Consider the following 19,221-nt stretch of genomic DNA (forward strand, 5'->3'; position numbering starts at 1 on the left):
ATTCACAGTGGAAACAATAAAACAACAACTTTAAAGCTAGAATTGACAAATCTTTTCCTCTGGGTCATGGCTATAATTATTTTCCTTCACTACTTAAACTGGGCCTGATGAATTACTTTTCTCTCTAGATTCAGCTATTAGTATAGTGATTTGTTTAATACCTTGGTGGCAGGGAAGTAATTTTAAATATATCATTATGCCTTTGATGATACAAATACAGTAAACTGGGCCCTACAGATTGCGTCCTACTTCCAACACAATGCTGTTTTGTCGATTAATTGTCTTTGCTTAATAGGCAACATTTTCCTCCTGCTATGATAAAGATACAAACATCCAGAAATAACCAGAATGTATCCCACCTTTCAGATAAGCTCTAAAATGTTGTTTCACCAGACTGCATAAAGTGTTTGACCTCCTTGTCCCTCTTTATTCTCCTCCCCATCCCCTTCCTGAGGGGGCATAGTTTATCTCCATAAAGCTAGGATTCAAGCCCCATCTGCCATTAGTCTGCCAGATATCTGCCTGTTGTCAGTCTGAATTAACAGCTGGGTGTCACAGGCATTACACCAGCATTGCTGCTCCACTAAAACCTCAATGCCCTGCTGGATTTACCGAGCACAACAGACTGTGATAAGTGTTGTTGGATCCTCATAGCCATGACTGTTCAGAGGAGGGTAGGGATTGTATATTTATGATCCTAAATTATATATCTAGCCATATGGGATACTCTAGTGGGCACAACAGATGATGCCTCGGGAAAATGTTGTTTGGTTGCAGTTACTGAAGGAGGAGAAAGTTGTTCATGGAATGAAGTTAATCATAGAAAACTGATGATCTCTGTTACTCTGTTAGATAGATACAGTCATATTTTCATCGTCATTCCCTTGCAACTATTTTTAGTATACTAATTTTATTGCCAAAATTTCTAAGTAATATACTCCAAAACCTTCCAAATTGTACGTTACTTGTTACAACCTTTCTGGATAAACATTTGGTTAACTAGGTTTTGTATTGTGAAGCCCAACCTCTCAGTGTTTCATTTTGAGATGCATTTATGTAGAGTGGATCTGGCTTGTTCATACAAGGATTCTCGTTCATCTGCTGCTCTTTGTCATTCCCTCCATCTGTCACACTGTTGTAAAAGATTCATGTGTGCAAAATTTATAAATGTTCACCTGCCTCTTTATGACAGCCCATAACCTAAACTATTTATGTTTGGATACTGTATGGAGGTTAAGCATTGATGCTAGACTGTATTTGTTTGAAAGAAAAATTAAGATAATTAAAGTAATAATTACAATAATCTAATCTCTTACCTTGACCATGCTTCTTTGATCTTGCAAGTTATTAAACGTTACTATAACCAGAGGGACTTAGTTAAATCTAGCACACCCTTCATGTCTGACTCATTAAAGCTGCATTTCTGTTAGGTATGTGACTATTTATAACAGTGCGGATCAGACAAGAGTGATGGATCAGATGTTGAATTAAAGTTACAGCCATACATAAAAATATCACCACCATATGGCCTAATAACATCTGTTTTTCAAATATATGGATGTTTCTGTCAATCGTTATGTGCTTTGTTTATGTATGAGCGACTCTGTCTTCAAGTTGTAATATAATCAAATCTGTAAACTCAAGAATATTTCCTCCTGCTGATGGGGTTTTCACTACCTTCTTGTGTTTTTGCTGCTAATTAAGACAAATATTGTGTGCTGATGCTATATCGTCAGCCCTGAGATGATGACTTTCCAGCCTGTAATGCAATACTAAGGGTGTTAAAACTCAGTGGCACTACAAAATATATGTCAGCATATCATGGTGATGCAAAGACGCTGCAGGGGCATTAAATGATGCCCCTGTGCTGATGATGATTTAATGATCATGGTGCATGGTTTCTGACAAATGGACAAATATCTGCAGGTAGCTAATTACACTGAAGCGTTTTCTGGGGAAGTGCTTTTGTAAAGTGTGTTTGAATCATAGGAGGGAAAAGGGGAAATGACTGTCAGTGTTTGATGCTCTGCAATGGAAATTCCACACTTTCTAATGTAAATGACTGTCAGATACTAAGGAAAAAAAGAATGGGAATTAGTGGCAACTCGAACCTGTGTCACTGTGGATCTTTTGGTCGCTAGAAACTGTGAAATGACTTCTATCAGTGATAAAACTGTAAGCAAAAACAGCCTTAGTTTATCACATTTCCTTGAAAAACACCCTCTCTTGGAACATACAGTTCATTTGTTTGATGACACTAATACAGTCAGAATTTATGGAATTATATTGGACTAAACGGTTGACAATAATGAGCTGAGGTCAGTTTACCTACTGTCTTTGACTACAACCCACAGAGCTGGAGTTGAAGCTAAATTATGTTTCTGAAAAGCTAATCAAGCCTTTACTCAATTCCTGCTTTCAGGTCTACAGCATAAAAATATTAGAAATCTTCCAATAATTTACCCCATTTTGCCATGGCCTCTTTCTCCTGTGCAAAGCCTTGTTCCCTCTGTTCCTATGAGACTACTGTAACTGAAGTTGACTGCAATATGGGCCTGCAGGGAAGGGCACTGAATACTAAGATGGCCAAGCCACACAGCCTACATTTAGATCCAACACGCCCATGAATGGGCAGAAAGCTCCTATTGGGATTTTGAATGATGGTGTAGCAGTAGTTAACAGACAAACGCTACTGAACATCTGTTGGCAAGTGGCTGATGGGACCAGAATTTTAACAAGCTGCACACGACAAGGTCTGACTGCAATGTTTGGACTCAAGCACGAGTAACATGAGTGACAAGCATGAGTAACAAATGTGATAAATTGAGACTCGTGGGGGAAATGACTTGTCCTTGCATCCTTCATGTAGCCTAATATGCAATCAATATATGTGAAGACTGCAGAACATTAATCTTTTGCTTCATACCAATCAGAATTTCTTTCCTTTCCTTCTGTTAGCAAATTTGGTAGTATATCTGAAATCATTTTTCTTCATTCCCATATACCACTGTTTCTCAGTTGGCCCTGTGCTCTCCAAATCAGTAATTATAGTAGGCAATGTTTGGATAAACTTAGAACTTTCCTGGTATGCTCTTTCAATTTGACATCCCACTCTCAAGCTTTTAGACTTCTTTTCTAGTCTAGGACTTGCAAGATACCTAAGGGATTTTAAAAAAATATAATGGCTACAAAAATAACTTACAGCAAAACTTTGACATAAATTAGCCATTTGTGTACCTTAAATTACTTAACACTCTTAAACCTTACACATCAGTTTACTTGTAATGTAGAGGACTGCTCAGCCTGTGAAAATAGTTGTATAATGTCTTTTGTGCCTCTTTTTAAATTTTTTGACAGAAAGTCTGTGTTAAGACCTTGTGGGTGGAGTTTGAAAGACCTGAGCATTTACCAGACAGGGTGGGTCTAAGGAAAGACTCTACTGAGTTGCATTATGGGAATTGTAGTGTTTTTGGAGCATGAGCCTACAACTCAAGATATCTCAGCTTCTGCTACATCAATTTTGACCATTCTTTTTTAATCTCTTTAACTCTTGTAAGTCCACCAACCTAATGAAAGTTTAATGCTAAATTGAGGGAGAGTCCCTTTAATGGCTACTTCTAGGCTGTACAGCTTAAATATTATATCATACATAATTTCACAGTAATATGCTAACTAATCATTAGAGATGTAAAGTCAATAAACAGACATACCTAAGGCGCGATAAGGATAGCAATTAATTGTCAGAGTTTTGACATTAGGGTATATCCACAGCCCTTGCCACATAACCTTATACACATACCATACGTTAATGGCGTGTTTGAAAAACAAGCTAGGTTTTAAATCATATAAATTATCATATCATTGATCATATAACAAAACACACTGGTGCAGTGATTAGCTAATACGGAGGTACCTCCAGTCAGCAGCTATTTATGAGACATGTAACTCCCCCCTCGAAGACGATGCCAGACATTAGCTTAGTCACATCAGTGCCACTGTAAAACTGGACATAAAAGCTACCTAAAAAGTGCCATATCTGCCTTTAAACTCTGTCCAGAAAATGAGAATGTGGGTCAGAAAGTGAGTTTGGGTAGACTAACCCTTCACTGTATACGAGATGACGTGTAAAGACTCTTAAAGCATACAAAGAGTCAGTGTATAACCAGTGGTACCGCGACGTCAGTGTCTCTGGCACTGAGCTGAGTTGGTCGGGGCCAGCAGCAACGTCACTCCCTGACGGCGGCATCAGAGCAACACGGACGGCCATCCGCGCAGCAGCGAGTCGCTCCGGAACTCGGCGGTCGAAGACAACGTTGGGCAGCGGCTTTGAGACAGACTGAACAGCGACTTTCCGCCTCTGAAGCTCAGCTAAGCCCTGAAGTCGCATTGCGTGGAAAGGCTTTTATTTATTTCGAGGTGAGTTTTCTGTGTTTTTTATTTTAGAAACTAGCAACAAGGAACAGCGTGGGTACCAAACGTTGCGAGTACAATGACTAGCAAGCCTCCCGCACTGTAGCTACTGTAGCCATAAACTGTGTGTTGCTATGGTACTGCCAGGCAACATCCCACCTGCTGCTGCCGTGAATAGATATGAATTTCTTACTCCTGTCAACCATAACAAATGTGAATATGTGGAAACAAAGTGCTCTTTCATATGTTTTAATTTAGCCATTCATTTATTATGAATTTGGGTGTGCGTGTTTACGTTTACGTTGTGCTGCTTTCTCCTAGCCACCTGTTTTCAGAAGACTTGAATGGAATCGATAATAATAGACTTAACGCTACAGTTAATTTGCTTGTCATTTACAATGTGCTAATTTAAAGCAGTTTACTGCCTCTGCACTTACATTGCCAACACTCTTCTTGCTCTACATAGTGCCTTGCCTGTTGGATATATTCAGCAGCTTTGGCAGACAGTAGAAAGGTCGTTGTCTGTTTTGAGTGTTTTTCCAGTCCAGTGCTCATGTGTCTGTGGCTCTAGGTGAAAACACAGCCCATTAACAATAAAACACAGCAAATGCTCATCATTCACTTTGTAACTGCTGTCTGTCTGTTTATTTTCATAGTGTCTAAGTAATACCACGAACCACAAGAGCGAACACAAGATGGTGATTACCAGCGTGGTATCCGTCAGAAGGACATCACTGGCCATGGACAAGGAGAACAGATGTTTGCAGTGAAGGTGCCTAGTGCATACAGTAGTTTCATATTCTGTGGCTCAGACAGCTGCTGTGGTTAGGCATCAGTGCATGCCAACGCCAGGCCCGTGATACAAAGAAATTCCATTATCCCTCATCTCCTGTCTGCTGTGACAGAGAGGAGGAAATCACCATACCATGCTGTCATGAGGCCAGGAAGGAGGCAGAATTATGAGTCAGAATGGAGAAGAAAAGAAAACTGTCACTTCTCGAATCCGCCTATAAGCTTGGTAGACAGCTCACACACTTATTTTAAGAGCAAGACCAGATCTCTTTTCAGCTGGCATCTAGAACTTTAGAGCTATGTAGATACCTTGCTTCTTTTTGCTTTCTATAAATTATTACTGAAACCTTTTGCTTTTTCTTAAACTGTTATGTCTGAATAAATTCCAGGGATTAGAGTTAACACTTTGAGTGAGTGCAAAGTGCAGCGGGGTGCATCCAAGGCGAGCTCTGTTCATTGTATTTTAGTTTACACACCTCCTTATCTCAGCTGTCAAGAGGGAGGATTCTTTTCAACAGTAACTTACCCAGAGCAGTAGAGATAGTGGTGGAAAAGGAGGGGTGGGAGGAGTGAGAAGAACAGAGAATGACTGTGAGGGAGTGAGCGTGCTTAACCCAGCCACTGAGTGACTCTTGTATCCAAGGACGAAGGTAGCAACACATCCAAACGCCACTCTTCGCCCACGGACTGCTGTGAAGAAATTAGGCGGTCACATAGGCACTCAGCAGCGCTCATATAGATTCAACAACCTGCCTCGCATGTCTTCAGTGCCAGGGCTGATGACTGAGCAGATCAGAGTGAACTACACAGAACGATAGACTAATTTAGCTTGAATGGGAGTTGCTTTTTTTTTTCTCCAAACCGGACCAAAAGTATGTTTCCTTTATTTCCCCGGTGTCATTGCACCTAAACTGGCCCATGTTTGTGTATGTTTTTGGCAGAGGAGCAGACTGGAGAGGAGGTAGTAACAGGTGCTGCGTGCCAAGGTGGATTTGGAGGTGTGGAGAAGAGCTGAAGATCATGGGTAAATCAAACAGCAAGCTCAAGCCAGAGGTGGTGGAGGAGTTGACAAGGAAAACTTACTGTGAGTACCGTCAGGTCTTTTTTTGTCTTTAGAAAGAAAATCCTGCACAAACTCTAGCCTGTATGAGAATAAAGGAACATTCTGGCCAAAGGTAAAAGACAATACTGTATGTGATAGGAATACCTAACTTTAATTTTATTGCTGCAGTTTTAATATCATATTTTCTGCCCACCGTGTTCCATACAGGCTGTACAGTAAATAACCCTGCCTCCTGGGATATATTGGGATTCTACACCAGTTTTTCGTTATCGACAGAGCAGAGCTACAACTAAATGTCAGCTGGGAATGAGCGCCCTGTTTGATTTAAATTTACATTTAAATGTTGTGTAGCAAATTGTGATTGGTTAAGGTCTGGCAAAAGTTGTAATCAGCATCTTTAAATCACACTGAAGGGATTTATGAATATGGAGATGCTGAGTTTGCATCACCTATCAAGCTGGGGGTTTAAGGGATGAGGATGTGGTTTTTATGCTCAGATCATGGACCCTGTGTATATTATTATATGTATTCAGAGATAGATAGATATAGAGTATAAGCAGACTAAATTAATTGATGCTATGCTATACATGCCACAATTATAAATGGTATTCCTGCATAGAGACTGACAGAAATGGTGGGATTGGTGGGAATGACCAAAGTCAAAAGCTGGAGTGAGTCCACAACATTGCAAGTACATGGATTCATGTTGTTCCTGTCAACAAATCAGGACATTGCCAATTGACAGCATTGCTTTTCTTACCTTAATAGCACTAACATATTTATTGATTATCTGCTGAACAAAAATATTTTTTTCTTCCACAGTTTTTAATCAAATTTGAGCAGAGATTACATTTATAATTACCACAACAATGTCTGCTCGGAAGACACTATATTAATCAGTGGTGTGTTATATCTGGAGCACAGTGTTATTATTATTATTTGAGCAGTACAGTGTGCAGGTGTGGGTGGGAGTTGACATCCATTGGCTGCTTAATGACAGTGTTATTTGTGTGGTGGGTCTCTCCACAGCAGAACCAAGGAAGGCTGTTGTGGCAGGAAATTGCTGTGGAGGAAGATTGGGCTTCGTGCTGGGCTGGGCTGCTTGCTGCTGTCCTTTACTCTCTTTCTCTCTTTCTCTCTTACCCTTTCACCCTGTCTCTCTCGCTTTATCCCCTAATTGCCCTCTTTGAGCAGGGAATGGAATAGTATAATTAGGATCTTATCTGGTTAGCATCGCTGAGAGGGGCACCAAGCTTTCTCTCCCAGCATGATCATTCTCCAATGTTCTGTTGTTGCCTTACTTATCATTTCTGCTTTCCTTCATTCTGTTGCCTCTTTCTCTTTGCTCTCCCATGAGATGCTTTGTCTGCCATTTTAGTCAACACTTTCCTTTGGTTCTTGACAGATTGGGGACTTACTAAATGTTTCTGTGCCTATGTGTCTTTTTGTTCAGTGGTGGAAGAAACAGGATGTTTTTTCCCCCAGCAAATTATGCCCTCTGTGTTGACAGGCGACCAACAACACCAGGCCAGACATACGGCTTGTTTAGTTAAAACGAATATCTGTAGATGTCTGTGTTCTGCTTTGTTATAGGTTTGAAAATGCAGGAATCTTCATGAGAAATTTTTTTATCAACTTATATTTTAAATAAAATGCTTTCTGGCCAAAGACAACGCTAAGCTGTGCAAAGGCCTTGGCTAGCCAGTGTTTTTCCTGTTTTCATTGAAAACTATGGAAAATGATTGCAGCCTCACCTGTACTTTAAGATAGCCTAATTCAACCCAGAAATGCTTTTCCAAATGACTGTTCTGGCTTCACATAAAGAGACCAGCAGTCCTATTAAAATATCTGCAGGATGTAGGCTAGGCCCATGTTATAGCATGATGATTTTGTAAGTTGTCAAAGCCATGAAGAGGCTCACAGTGACAGAATGCAAGCTGGATGTGTTCTAGCAGACCCTGCAGGGCCAACCGGCTGAGTGGGCCCTGCACTCTCCTGCAAAGGGCTGATTGCATTATTGGCCATTGCCTCTGACTGAGTTATGTAATAATTTTTTTTATTAAATCGTAGCCATGGTAAATTGCCTCAATTTTGACTGCATTGACTTTTGAGGCCAATTTAATGGTAGTTTGGCTTGGCTGACAGTCGTGAGATTGACCCTGACATTTATTACCCAGGAAAGGGTCACATGATGGGTTTCCTGGTGAAATGCTGAGCAGAACAAATTGAGGCCGAGATATACGTAGGTGAAGGCCACCTGACCCGGCCCTCTCATCGATAGCCTCTGTATGATTCTGCTCCAGCACTGCAGTACTCACATTATGGAGTACATGTGTAAATCTCATGGTAAAGTGTTTACAAAAAAATCCTTTTTTCCCTTGTCATGAATATCTTTTTTTTTTTTTATCACTGACCAGTGTCCTGCAATGTGAGGTTGTTGGATAATTTAATTTAATTTGCCCAAAAATGTCTTATTTGTAGCACGTGAACATCTAGGCATTATACTCACTGTTAACTTTGTTGCCCTGGTTGTATATCTTTGTAGTAACCATGACTATGAGTTGCTCTAGATTAAACATTACAGTAGAATAAATTATAGATTAACTAACTAGCTGTTTGTTGTATTTATAAGGCTCTAGCTTTGTCCCAGGCCCAACAGAAGTGGTGGTAGATGGCATCTATCCTCAGACTTACAGCAGCATGAATTCAGAAAGTCTCTCTCAAAGGACCACCTGGTTAAACTAATGCTATTGATTTTCAGCCCTTGTTTTCATTAGTAACCCCAGGGGCAGAGAGGCCGAAAATTGCTTTGGTTACTTGAGAGAAAGTAAAGAGACAAGGGAAAGCCATGAGGGATTGGTTGATTAGATACTGGCAGATAATGGTGTTTGTGTGGGCATGATAACACATCCTGCTTCTTAAACCGTTCTCTTTCTTAAATCTGTGGCTGACCTTCATTCCCTCAGCCTTGTTTGTCTTTTTGTGGCTCCCTGGGGTTTACTCCCACTTGTCCTCTACTATACTGGCCAGGAGAAATTATTTTTCATCTCCTCCCAATAGTATGCTAAAATCAATGAATTCTACATTAAACATGGCTATTTTCCAATAGTTGCATGTTGACACTGGTGAATATAGGTAAAGTCAGAAGATATGTGTTGGAAAGGATTGGGCCAAGATGATTAACGATGCTACTACTTGGCTCCTCTGTTGTATCTAATAGCAAGCTACTTTTTTCTAGGACAACCAAAGTCTTCCTTTAAGCTGATGTCATTCTTTATTTCTCTTACAGTTACAGAGAAAGAGGTGCAGCAATGGTAAGTGTGTCCATTCATTTTTAATGAGAATGTTTCCATATCTGATGTGAGGCTAGTCACATATTAGCAATTGTGTATTTACTGGCAAAGCTCACAGGAATCAGGGGGTCTTTTATTGACCCACTTGCAAAACCCACTTTGATATATTTTGCCCAGGATTTGGTTTCTTGAGTCCATGGATAGTGTATTTACAATTTGTTTGATAGTTGACTTGAAGCCATCTCTCTCTACCCTGAAGACAGATGAGATCTGAAAATAGAATGACTTTGAAGGCTTACTGAGACTGAATGACTTTGAAGGCTGATACAAACATTTCCATGATGCATTCCTCAACAACCTTTTTGCTCTATTTGCAAAAGGGATGTCTGATAACAGAAGAATGTCTGGGGCATAGGGTTGTTTCACTTTCAAGCACTTAATGACTACATGGCCACAGAGCCTCCACAGCGTTGCATATTAGTAATCCTTCCTGTCAGATTCCGTACCTATTAATCAGGGTGACCTGCACCAGCATCATCTTGGAGAGGTCTAGCCTTTGTCTGATCCCAGCCTGTACTCACGTTGTTATAACATTCACTTACATATATCAAAATGAAACATATTTATGAAACCGAGACACCTCGGGCCAGGTAAGTGAGAGTGTGTGTAAGAGTGATCATTACCGTTAAGGTATGAATTTCTGAATGTTTTTCTGAAGGCACGATTTGACAGCCGCTGGCACACGGATAAGAGACAATGCATCTTAATTTACAGAGATGATTCAAGCATGAGCATAGTCATCACTTTTGTTTGCTACATGCTGCTTTTGGGCTATTGTTTCTTTGGGAATGAAAAACAAAGAATAGTGTATATCAGATGAGGGAGCACTGTAATAAAGTGATCACTCTTCCATGTTCACACTTCAGTTGCTTTGGTTTTGCATTTCACAACCTAATTCGGCATGCATGAAAAGAGCTCTGCCTTGAGAGCTAGTCGCTGTTCACGTCCCCTGTTAGGGGGTTTAAAGGGGGAAGGAGCCAGGGCACATTCACAGCCACACAGCAGCAGCATTAGATATCACTGGGCATTGGCAGGTCCAGAGCCTCCGAGCTGGTCTGTCTCTGGGGCTGCCTGAGTGCACTGGGGTGGAATACCCCCACCCCTTAAACCTCCACCCCCCCAGCTGTGCAGCCAGCTAGCTCACCATCACTCTCAATGTCTTTCACGGGAAAGTTTGCATGAGTCCTCACTTGAAGATCAGCAGCAATCAACACGGCTGAGTGTGAGGGATGAGAGGGAATTTTACCAGGGGAAATGCCAGATGGCATGTAATTAGAGCACAGGCACAGACACAGAAGAATTAGCAGGGTTAGATAAATGCCTGTGTTGTGCATTAAGTTTGTTCCCCTTTCTAAATCTCCTCTAAAGGAACATCATTAGTATGCTCGAGGCTCACCTGAAATCAATAACAAAATTCCATAGCGCAGTGATGTTCCTGCCAGCGAGGCAGGAGCATGAGAAACATCCTGCACAACTCTTTAGCAAAACACCATGGTAGATGCCAAGAAGTAGGAGCCAGTGCCAGTAATAAATACTTTATCTTCGTGCTGGCTCCTTAGTGTGGTCTGATGCACAATGTCACGTCTGCTATGTCCCTGCGAGTACAGTGCGTAGTTGCGTTATTACACTACTTCAAGTACAGCCCGACTGTGTATGTGTCTTAGCACCATTGTCACCAAGTCAGATTTCTTGCACATGATGTGTTCTTGGCAAATGAAGGTGATTCTGATTATGACTCTGACACTGGGCAAACATGTTTACGCTGTACTCTATCAATGTACTGTATATGTGTCTTATGCTTATGCAACTCCACTGGTAGTATGTTAAATGTGGTAGTCAGCCCTACATGTGTATTACTATATGCCTAGTAAACCAAATTAATGTGACTATTGACTGGCTGAAGTAGAAAAATAACATTTCAGTGCCAGTAAGTCTTTGATAAATCAAAACTCAAAGCGCACATAGAAGAATACTGATATTTGATATATGAGTTTTAAAAATCCAATAACTATGTCAGTTGATTTTAGTTTAGTTTTTTTGTTTTACTTAAAGACATAACTTGACCAAACAGTTTTGATAGGAATCCCTTAAATTTAGTTATTTAGAGTATTGAGGTTGTGACCAAGATACTGGGGGGACATTTTATAGCTAAAAAATAAACTTGTCAAAAACACAGCACTAACATCAGTATAACAGTTAATTTCACAGGAAATTAATGTACTATCATAAACAACATAATTCAACAAAAACATATTAAATGTGAGATTTAAATAAGTCAATTATATAAATATTCAGCCTTTAAAACTTAAATATGCTGAACTGTAATAACCATCAAATGAAGTACAGTAGTGTATGGGCAAGACTTACTATGAACATGAAATTAGTTATTAATAGTTAAAATGGCATATTGCTAATAACTTATTAAAGGAGAACTGTGTCAATTTTACACATCACAGTATGTTTACAGGTCTTGGGGAGTACTACCGCATATGTGAAAAAGCTGTATAAAGCCTTTTGTGGCTCCAGAGAAAGCTGCAAAAAGTCTGAAAAATTGCCTCAAGTGATGTCTCTTGAGTCAGCGTCAGTTGGGGCTATCATTTTCACATGAAATAAGTCCTTGAGGTGCTGTTAAAATAGTAAAAACTGGTCACAGAAAAGAAAAGTGCCCTTCAGGCACTCTCAGGCAAGGAAAAACGCTGCTTCAGAGCCACAGAAGACATGTTTTCACAGGGAGTAGTACTTCTCATGACAAACTGAACTTCATGTGTGAAATCGGTGGAGTGCCCTGTTAAAAGTATTTATTTAGTCAGGCATAATGGTTTGAAATGCAAGCCTGTTTTGACTCCAATTAACTAAATCAAATTAGTTAATTAATTTTTATGTATTAATCTATCCTTCTGTCAATGCGATGTAGGATACAGGAAAGCTTTTTGCAACAATTATTTATGTAAGCAAGTTGAACACCAATCAAAAACACATTTCTGTACTGTTAATTTCTTGTTACTTATCAGCGAGCATACACTCTGATACCAATATATCTGTGATAAACAGATATATTAGTATTATATATATATATGTATATATATAAACTAAAATTGGCTGATATTTGACCCACCTGAAATATCCGCTTCTTGTGTTACAGTATCATTCAGCCTTTTATATTGGTTGCCGGATATGATATTCCATAGTCACATATTAAAAATTAAAGAATCCAGGTGAAATGGGTCGTCTTTGGATTATGATATGCATTGTGTGTTCTGCACTTTGAATACCAATTAGGTTGTATTCTGCACTAAAGTGAGCTAGGCTTTCATTTTCCTGCATATCTCCAGATAATTCAAATGTGAGAATTACATGGTTCTGCTCTCTTCTCGCTTCTCTTCTTGTGAACATTTTCCAAGCTACTCCTCAAAGCGTCTCTCCATCTCTTTGACTATATGGAGCTGCCTTCATTATCTCCGAGGCAGATTAAAAGTAAAGAGTTTAAGAGGAGTGAGGAGCCAGCGTATGAGTGGAAAAGATCTGTCCTGGCCTTCATTCTTTATCAGAGCACTCTCTCTCTGGCCATAATTACAGCCCAGCCTTATTTTGAACAGCCTTAACTGAATCACAGACGAACATGCAGTGCTCCCTTGTGTGAACTTGCGTCATTTCTGCTGTTGATCAAGAGCAAAAGCTTTTTGCAATGCTTTTTATAACTAGAGAGTGTTATTATTTCCCTGCTCTTTCCTCCTCCTTCTAGTTTTCATCTAGCATTTATTTTTGTAAAGGTAAACACTCTTCCTTGCTCCCTGACCTGTTACAGTCTAGTTAGACTTTGAGGCCGCTGTGTTCCTTTATGAAGACATACAAGGAAGCTGCCTACCTTTGAGTGACTGTGCTTGAAATTGCTTATGAGATGCTTCTATATTTAGGCTAATAGAGATATTAAGTCGCTCTCTAGATATGTCATTTCCAGGGGCGAGAGGAAGCTCTCAGACTTATCCATCAGCCACGCATATTATCAAAAGAGGACTAGAGAGTAATTTGATTATAGTTAACCTCTCTGGGCTTGCTATTGGATTATGGCGATCATCTTATCTGTGAATGAGACAAATAGCTTTGCACCTTTTTGATCTAGCACACTCTTTCAAATCAGTAATGCCTGCTGTAGAAGTGAGGAGGTGACTTCAGTCTATCATAATTTTTCATGTCTTGATTATATATTCTCATTACATTATAAATTATATTTTAACTCTTTAAATAATCTCTGTCTGTGCTTTATTTTTCAGGTACAAAGGCTTCATTAAAGATTGTCCAAGTGGGCAGCTGGATGCTATGGGCTTTCAGAAGATATATAAGCAGTTCTTTCCTTTTGGAGATCCCACAAAATTTGCCTCCTTCGTCTTCAATGTATTTGATGAAAATAAGGTTTGTAATCAAATTCATATGCTATATTGTCCTATTACAAGACAGAAAAAATATTCAACTACCTTTGTAACTTCAAAATAACAAAGTAATTGTTTGACAGTGTCTGTTTGTCCAGGGTTTCTGCTAGATAAGGAAAGCAATGTTAAATGCGACAGGGTCTGAAGGATAGAGCTAATCTAAAGGTCCTTCTTTCAGCCAGAGGGCAACATGGTATAGAAATCCTATTTATTTTGATGCTGTTATTATTCTAGAGAAAACTGCAGGCTATCCGGTTTGTACACAAAAAAGCATGTATTGAAATTCTAGTCCAAAGTGTAATCAAAATATACAGTATAAAGACATGTTTTAAATTCCAAGTTTAGTATACTGTATAAATGATTTTATGTGTAATGCGTAATGATTGCCCTCTTTTTGTTCTTTGTATTTTTTGATAACTTTGAGGTTAGTACCAATGTCTTGGACACTACATATACCTTTTCGAATTATTTCTCTGCCTGAACATTGTCAGTCGGTATTTCAACAGCACAGATGATTCGGTCCTCTATAAAATGGGTAAACAGAGAGCTGAAGATGAGTCATAGCATCAATAGTAACACATAATTGTAACTCTTAAGTTTTGTGCCAGAAATCAGTATTTAAGAGTGGATGCCATTTTTTTTTTTCAAAAGGTGTATATGTATTTCTTTTTGAATGAAACTCTAGTCTCTTTTATGTGGTCGCATCCTCTAAGAATTTGAGGATATGATGATAAAGCAAGTTTTAACAAGGCCAACCTGTTATAAACTACATTTGTCTGAAGTAATCCACCTCATTCCAGCTGCACAAGATTTTTCTTTGTGTAAACTGTGTTTAGGAAGCCAAACTGTAGATGAACAGCTCCTGGGATGTTGGCGAGCCCCTGGAGGTTTATTGACTTCAGTTAAGAGGCTTTGTGTCGGGATCACACAACCCCTCCGTCTGATGTTTATCTATGACCTTCATTAGCGTAAGGCACCCCATAGTTAGAGAATGCATTGATCTTAACAGTTTTTAGGAGTTATGTAATCAGTCATGACTTCAGCATTGTCATGACTTCAGCATGTTGGAAAAGTTTGTGATGCAAAACAATCCTGTAGTATCTAGTGAGAATATGAATTGACCAAAGCCTGAAGGCTCCACTACCAGGAAGTCGATTTATATGGATTTCTTGTTGTCCAGAGGCTGTTGTTTTCACTTTGAATGTGAATGGCATTTATTTTATGCAGCGCCTCAGTTTCATTTGAGTAAGTCTCATGTAGTCGCTTGAGGCTGGAGGTCATAACTTGATGAGTTGGTCTGAATTAGCGGCATTTGAGCCACTTTGAGCTTCCGTTTTATATTTGATTATCATCCGTGTTGGCAGGCGTTTCAGAACGCACCACAAAGTGCGGCCTCACAGAGAAACGCTGAAGGCCACAATTTTGGGAGGGTAATTGGAAATTTTGAGCTTCTGTGGTAAGATTCAGCGCATGGGATTCTAACAAAGCTGAGAGGAAATAAGTGGAATATTTTCTACCTTGTTGGACAGAATTGTCTGCCATGCCCATTCATGATGTAGAATCACTAGAAAAATGTGAGACAACTTCGCTCCAAATATACAGTGGTTGTTTGTGTGCTCTAACTTTTAGACTATGAGCCAGTAGCATCCATCTTATTAATGACCAGAGGTGACATATTTCTGCCTCAGGAGAGAGCCAGGTGCAGGGCAAAAATAGCAGCTGACTTGGAGCAAACGTCTGGCCCCGTTTTCAGCAGAATACAGCAAGGACATCAGGAAAGAACACCAAGGAGTTCGTGAAAGTACAGCTACAGCAAGTGTGAAGTAAGATGCTAATCTCTTCTCTGGGTCTCTTTCCTCTGTCCCATTCTCTCTCTCTCTCTCTCTCTCTCTCTCTCTCTCTCTCTCTCCCTTTTGTCACTCTGTAGGATGGACGCATCGAGTTCTCTGAGTTTATCCAGGCCTTGTCTGTGACTTCTCGGGGGACTCTAGATGAGAAGTTGAGATGTAAGAAAATGCACCCTCCTCCCCTATTTTTTGACATTTAAATGACAGGATTTAGGACAGACTGCCATACATTGCATATGAAAGAGGACCGGTGGGTTCCTAGATCACAGCAAATAAAACATTATTAGCAACATACAGGCTTCTGCTACCTGGGGGTCATGACCCAATATGTTGACAACCTTTTTTGAAAACTAGCTCTAACCATAGGTTTGAAACCTGAAACAAAGTTTGATCATTATTTACTGTATATCCAGCCTTTTGAACTGGGAAGCAACTATGAAAGGCTGCTGCCTATCTGTACTCAGTTTTCACCACTTCCAAAGACACGAAACACTGTGTGCTTTGTAATCCTTGAAAATATATAGTTTAATATAATCTTTTGTTTTACATTTTGAAGTCACAGTAGCTTTCTGATCTTAGTATGGGCTCACCTACCAAAAATAGTTGTGAACTTCTTCCTAGCTGCTGTAAAACACTATGTTTTATCTTTGTCTTTACAGGGGCTTTTAAATTATATGACCTTGATAATGATGGCTACATCACCCGAGATGAGATGTTGAACATCGTAGATGCCATATATCAGATGGTGGTAAGTTTTACCAAACATCAGACATATAAATCTGAATTGTTTGAATGGTAGAAAATGTAATGTTTTAATATCTTAGGGGAACACTGTGGAGCTGCCAGAAGAAGAAAACACACCAGAAAAGCGAGTGGACCGTATTTTTGCAATGATGGACAAGGTTAGTATTTTAATAACGAAATAATGTCAATACTGACGTGATAAACATCAAACCTTGCCTGATGCAGTAATGATTATTAGTTTACCATTGGACTGAATCTGCCTTTGTTGCCACCCTCAGGTGCTTTGACATGGACACTGTTAAGTTTAGAACTGTTAGCTGTAGCCATCACAGCGTCACTAACACTGCCTGCAGTCTATAAACATATATAGTCTCCTCCACCACTACCCCTCAGTGCTAATGCCCACTCCCTCAGCCCAAAGAATCTACTCAGCTTTAGTGAAAGATGAGACGCAGCCTGCATGGTGTGTTTGTCAACCCACTACTGCCAAGATCAGCCCATTGGACTAGCTGTGCAGCACAGCAGCACTTAGTGATTTGTATTGGCACAGTGGCTACCATCCAAGTGCACTGAACCAAAGATCAGTCCTACAGCAGGGTGTAACATGATTTAGCTTAAGAGCCTCTTTTGCCCCCTGCTGGTAACTCTCTGTTAAAACATTAAAGGGCTTTAGTTTAATTTAGTCTCATATTTTTCTTCCAGAATGCAGATGGGAAGCTGACTCTGCAGGAGTTTCAGGAGGGTTCAAAGGCAGACCCTTCAATTGTTCAGGCATTGTCACTCTATGATGGACTTGTGTAGGAATGTAAGGTGAGTTGGGTATTAATAAGCTAGCACCTGCATACTTCTCTGCTTGGGTGATTCTCAGTCCCAGGTCATGACAATACTGTCCAATTCTTATTTAATCTGAATAAAAGAAAGGAAATTCAGTCTGTGGGCAGAAACCAAAGTGAAGAAGCCACTTTCCGCTCTCAGTTTGTTCTTATGAATTATTCAAATGGCCCACTTGTTTGCTGGCAATCAAATAGTCTTGCAGTGCTGAGTGAAGAGCGAGACTCTCCTCTCACTGCCTAATGTAATGTACCGGCCGCTGCCAATTGTTGCTGACATCCTGCTCAGCGTTTTGTCAACTGTGAAGTGAGCTTGTGAAGACATATTTTAGTAATGCTCTAGCTCTGTTTAGCGATTATCTTGCATGCTCTGAACACACCCAGGTTTCATGACACCACTTACTGTCATCTATTCACTGGTGATCATTCTTATAATTTCTCAGATGGAACCAACTCAGCATCCTCCTGCACGTTACACGCCAATCCAGCACCATCACACCTGTAACGGGAGGAAGCCACATTTAACTTGCTCACCCAGAAGCGGACTGCAAACTTTTGTTGCACGGCCGTACGGCATCTGTGTCACGTAGCTGTTCGTCTACATTTCCAGTAAGGATTGTAAACAAATATATCCTCTGATGTGACAGAGAATTCAAACATGTCAGCAAAACCCTCAGTCATTTATCCGTGCTTCTGCAGCTGTGTGGCACCGCGTACACACTTGAGTGTTGTGGACTGTGTAGGAGCATTTCTGCAAGCGCAGTGTTGTGATTTCCCTATGGACAGTCTAAGGAACTGAATTTCCTCTGAGATGTTAGTGTGCGTCTTGTTAACATACTGTAAACCTGGGGATGCACGTGAGCTGCTGCTGTATCATCACCACATGGAGAGACTTGAAACCTGGGAGGATCTGGAAAAATGTGTTACTTGGTGATAACATGAACACTAACTTAAAGTTACAAAGCAGTATAGTATATATTGTATAATGTAAATATAATGGTAATTTATTTTCTGCTTAGCTGAATTTATGGGGATTTTACTCATAAGTATGGAATGAAGTTTTATTTTTTATCAAAGGTGTTGAAATGTATTGCACTGTATTTTTCATTATTATTGTGGGATTGTTTTTTTTCTCACATTCTGACGTTTCCTTTTCCTGAGAGAACAGGGTTCTTATTTGAAGAAGAGTGTTGACAAAGCTTGGAGTTTTCTATGGATTATTTTACTATGTTTGCAGTCTGTGCATCCTATTGTGTTTTCACTTCCCCGTTAGCACGAGCTTCTAGTGTCTGCAGTGTTGCACAGCCACATCCTGAACGACAGGACCAAGCAACACAGTGAATTCTCACAGCTTACATCTGAATTGAGGCTCATTATGTCTTTTGAGAGCATCGTACCCCACCCTCAGCACACACAAAGCCCTGGTCATTGAGAGGCACAAACAGACATCAATTCTGGTTGTAAAGCTTTTGCGAGCTCTGTGGTTGCAATTGTCCACTTTGTATTTGTCCTGTGCGAGGCCACAGCATGTGATGATGCCTTTTTGTCATTCTTAGATTATTTTAGTTACAGCATTAAGATGTTTTATCAGCTTCACTGATTTTATGCCTTATGTATATGATAATTTACTAAATGATAAATGTCATTTACCTGTTAATTAACAGTAGAAGAGCACAGAATAAAATGCATTTAACTGGCTAAATTTTCCATTACTGTTTTCTTAGTCTTTGAAATTAATAGAAAAGATGTGTTTGA

The 19,221-nt window shown here is 39.8% G+C and overlaps 1 protein-coding gene across 1 annotated transcript; it reads left to right on the plus strand.

Annotated features, from left to right (window-relative positions):
• Positions 1–3,955: 3,955 nt before the first annotated feature.
• LOC122876149 (neuronal calcium sensor 1) lies at positions 3,956–19,164 on the plus strand. The gene is made up of 10 exons (XM_044196117.1): positions 3,956–4,416; positions 5,067–5,182; positions 6,144–6,286; positions 9,555–9,579; positions 13,890–14,028; positions 15,973–16,051; positions 16,552–16,640; positions 16,717–16,794; positions 17,339–17,446; positions 17,910–19,164. The coding sequence occupies exons 3-9, from the start codon at positions 6,223–6,225 to the stop codon at positions 17,435–17,437; spliced, it is 573 nt and encodes a 190-aa protein (XP_044052052.1). The 5' UTR covers positions 3,956–4,416; positions 5,067–5,182; positions 6,144–6,222; the 3' UTR covers positions 17,438–17,446; positions 17,910–19,164.
• Positions 19,165–19,221: the final 57 nt, after the last annotated feature.

Source organism: Siniperca chuatsi, linkage group LG5 (genome assembly GCF_020085105.1).
Source record: "Siniperca chuatsi isolate FFG_IHB_CAS linkage group LG5, ASM2008510v1, whole genome shotgun sequence".
Taxonomy (NCBI): domain Eukaryota; kingdom Metazoa; phylum Chordata; class Actinopteri; order Centrarchiformes; family Sinipercidae; genus Siniperca; species Siniperca chuatsi.

Excerpts from the sequence above, each read along its gene's own strand:
- LOC122876149 (XM_044196117.1), top strand. The coding sequence starts at position 6,223 with ATGGGTAAATCAAACAGCAAGCTCAAGCCAGAGGTGGTGGAGGAGTTG. Across the intron at positions 6,287-9,554 it reads GTTGACAAGGAAAACTTACT|TTACAGAGAAAGAGGTGCAG; the intron begins GTGAGTACCGTC and ends TTTCTCTTACAG. Across the intron at positions 16,052-16,551 it reads TCTAGATGAGAAGTTGAGAT|GGGCTTTTAAATTATATGAC; the intron begins GTAAGAAAATGC and ends TTGTCTTTACAG.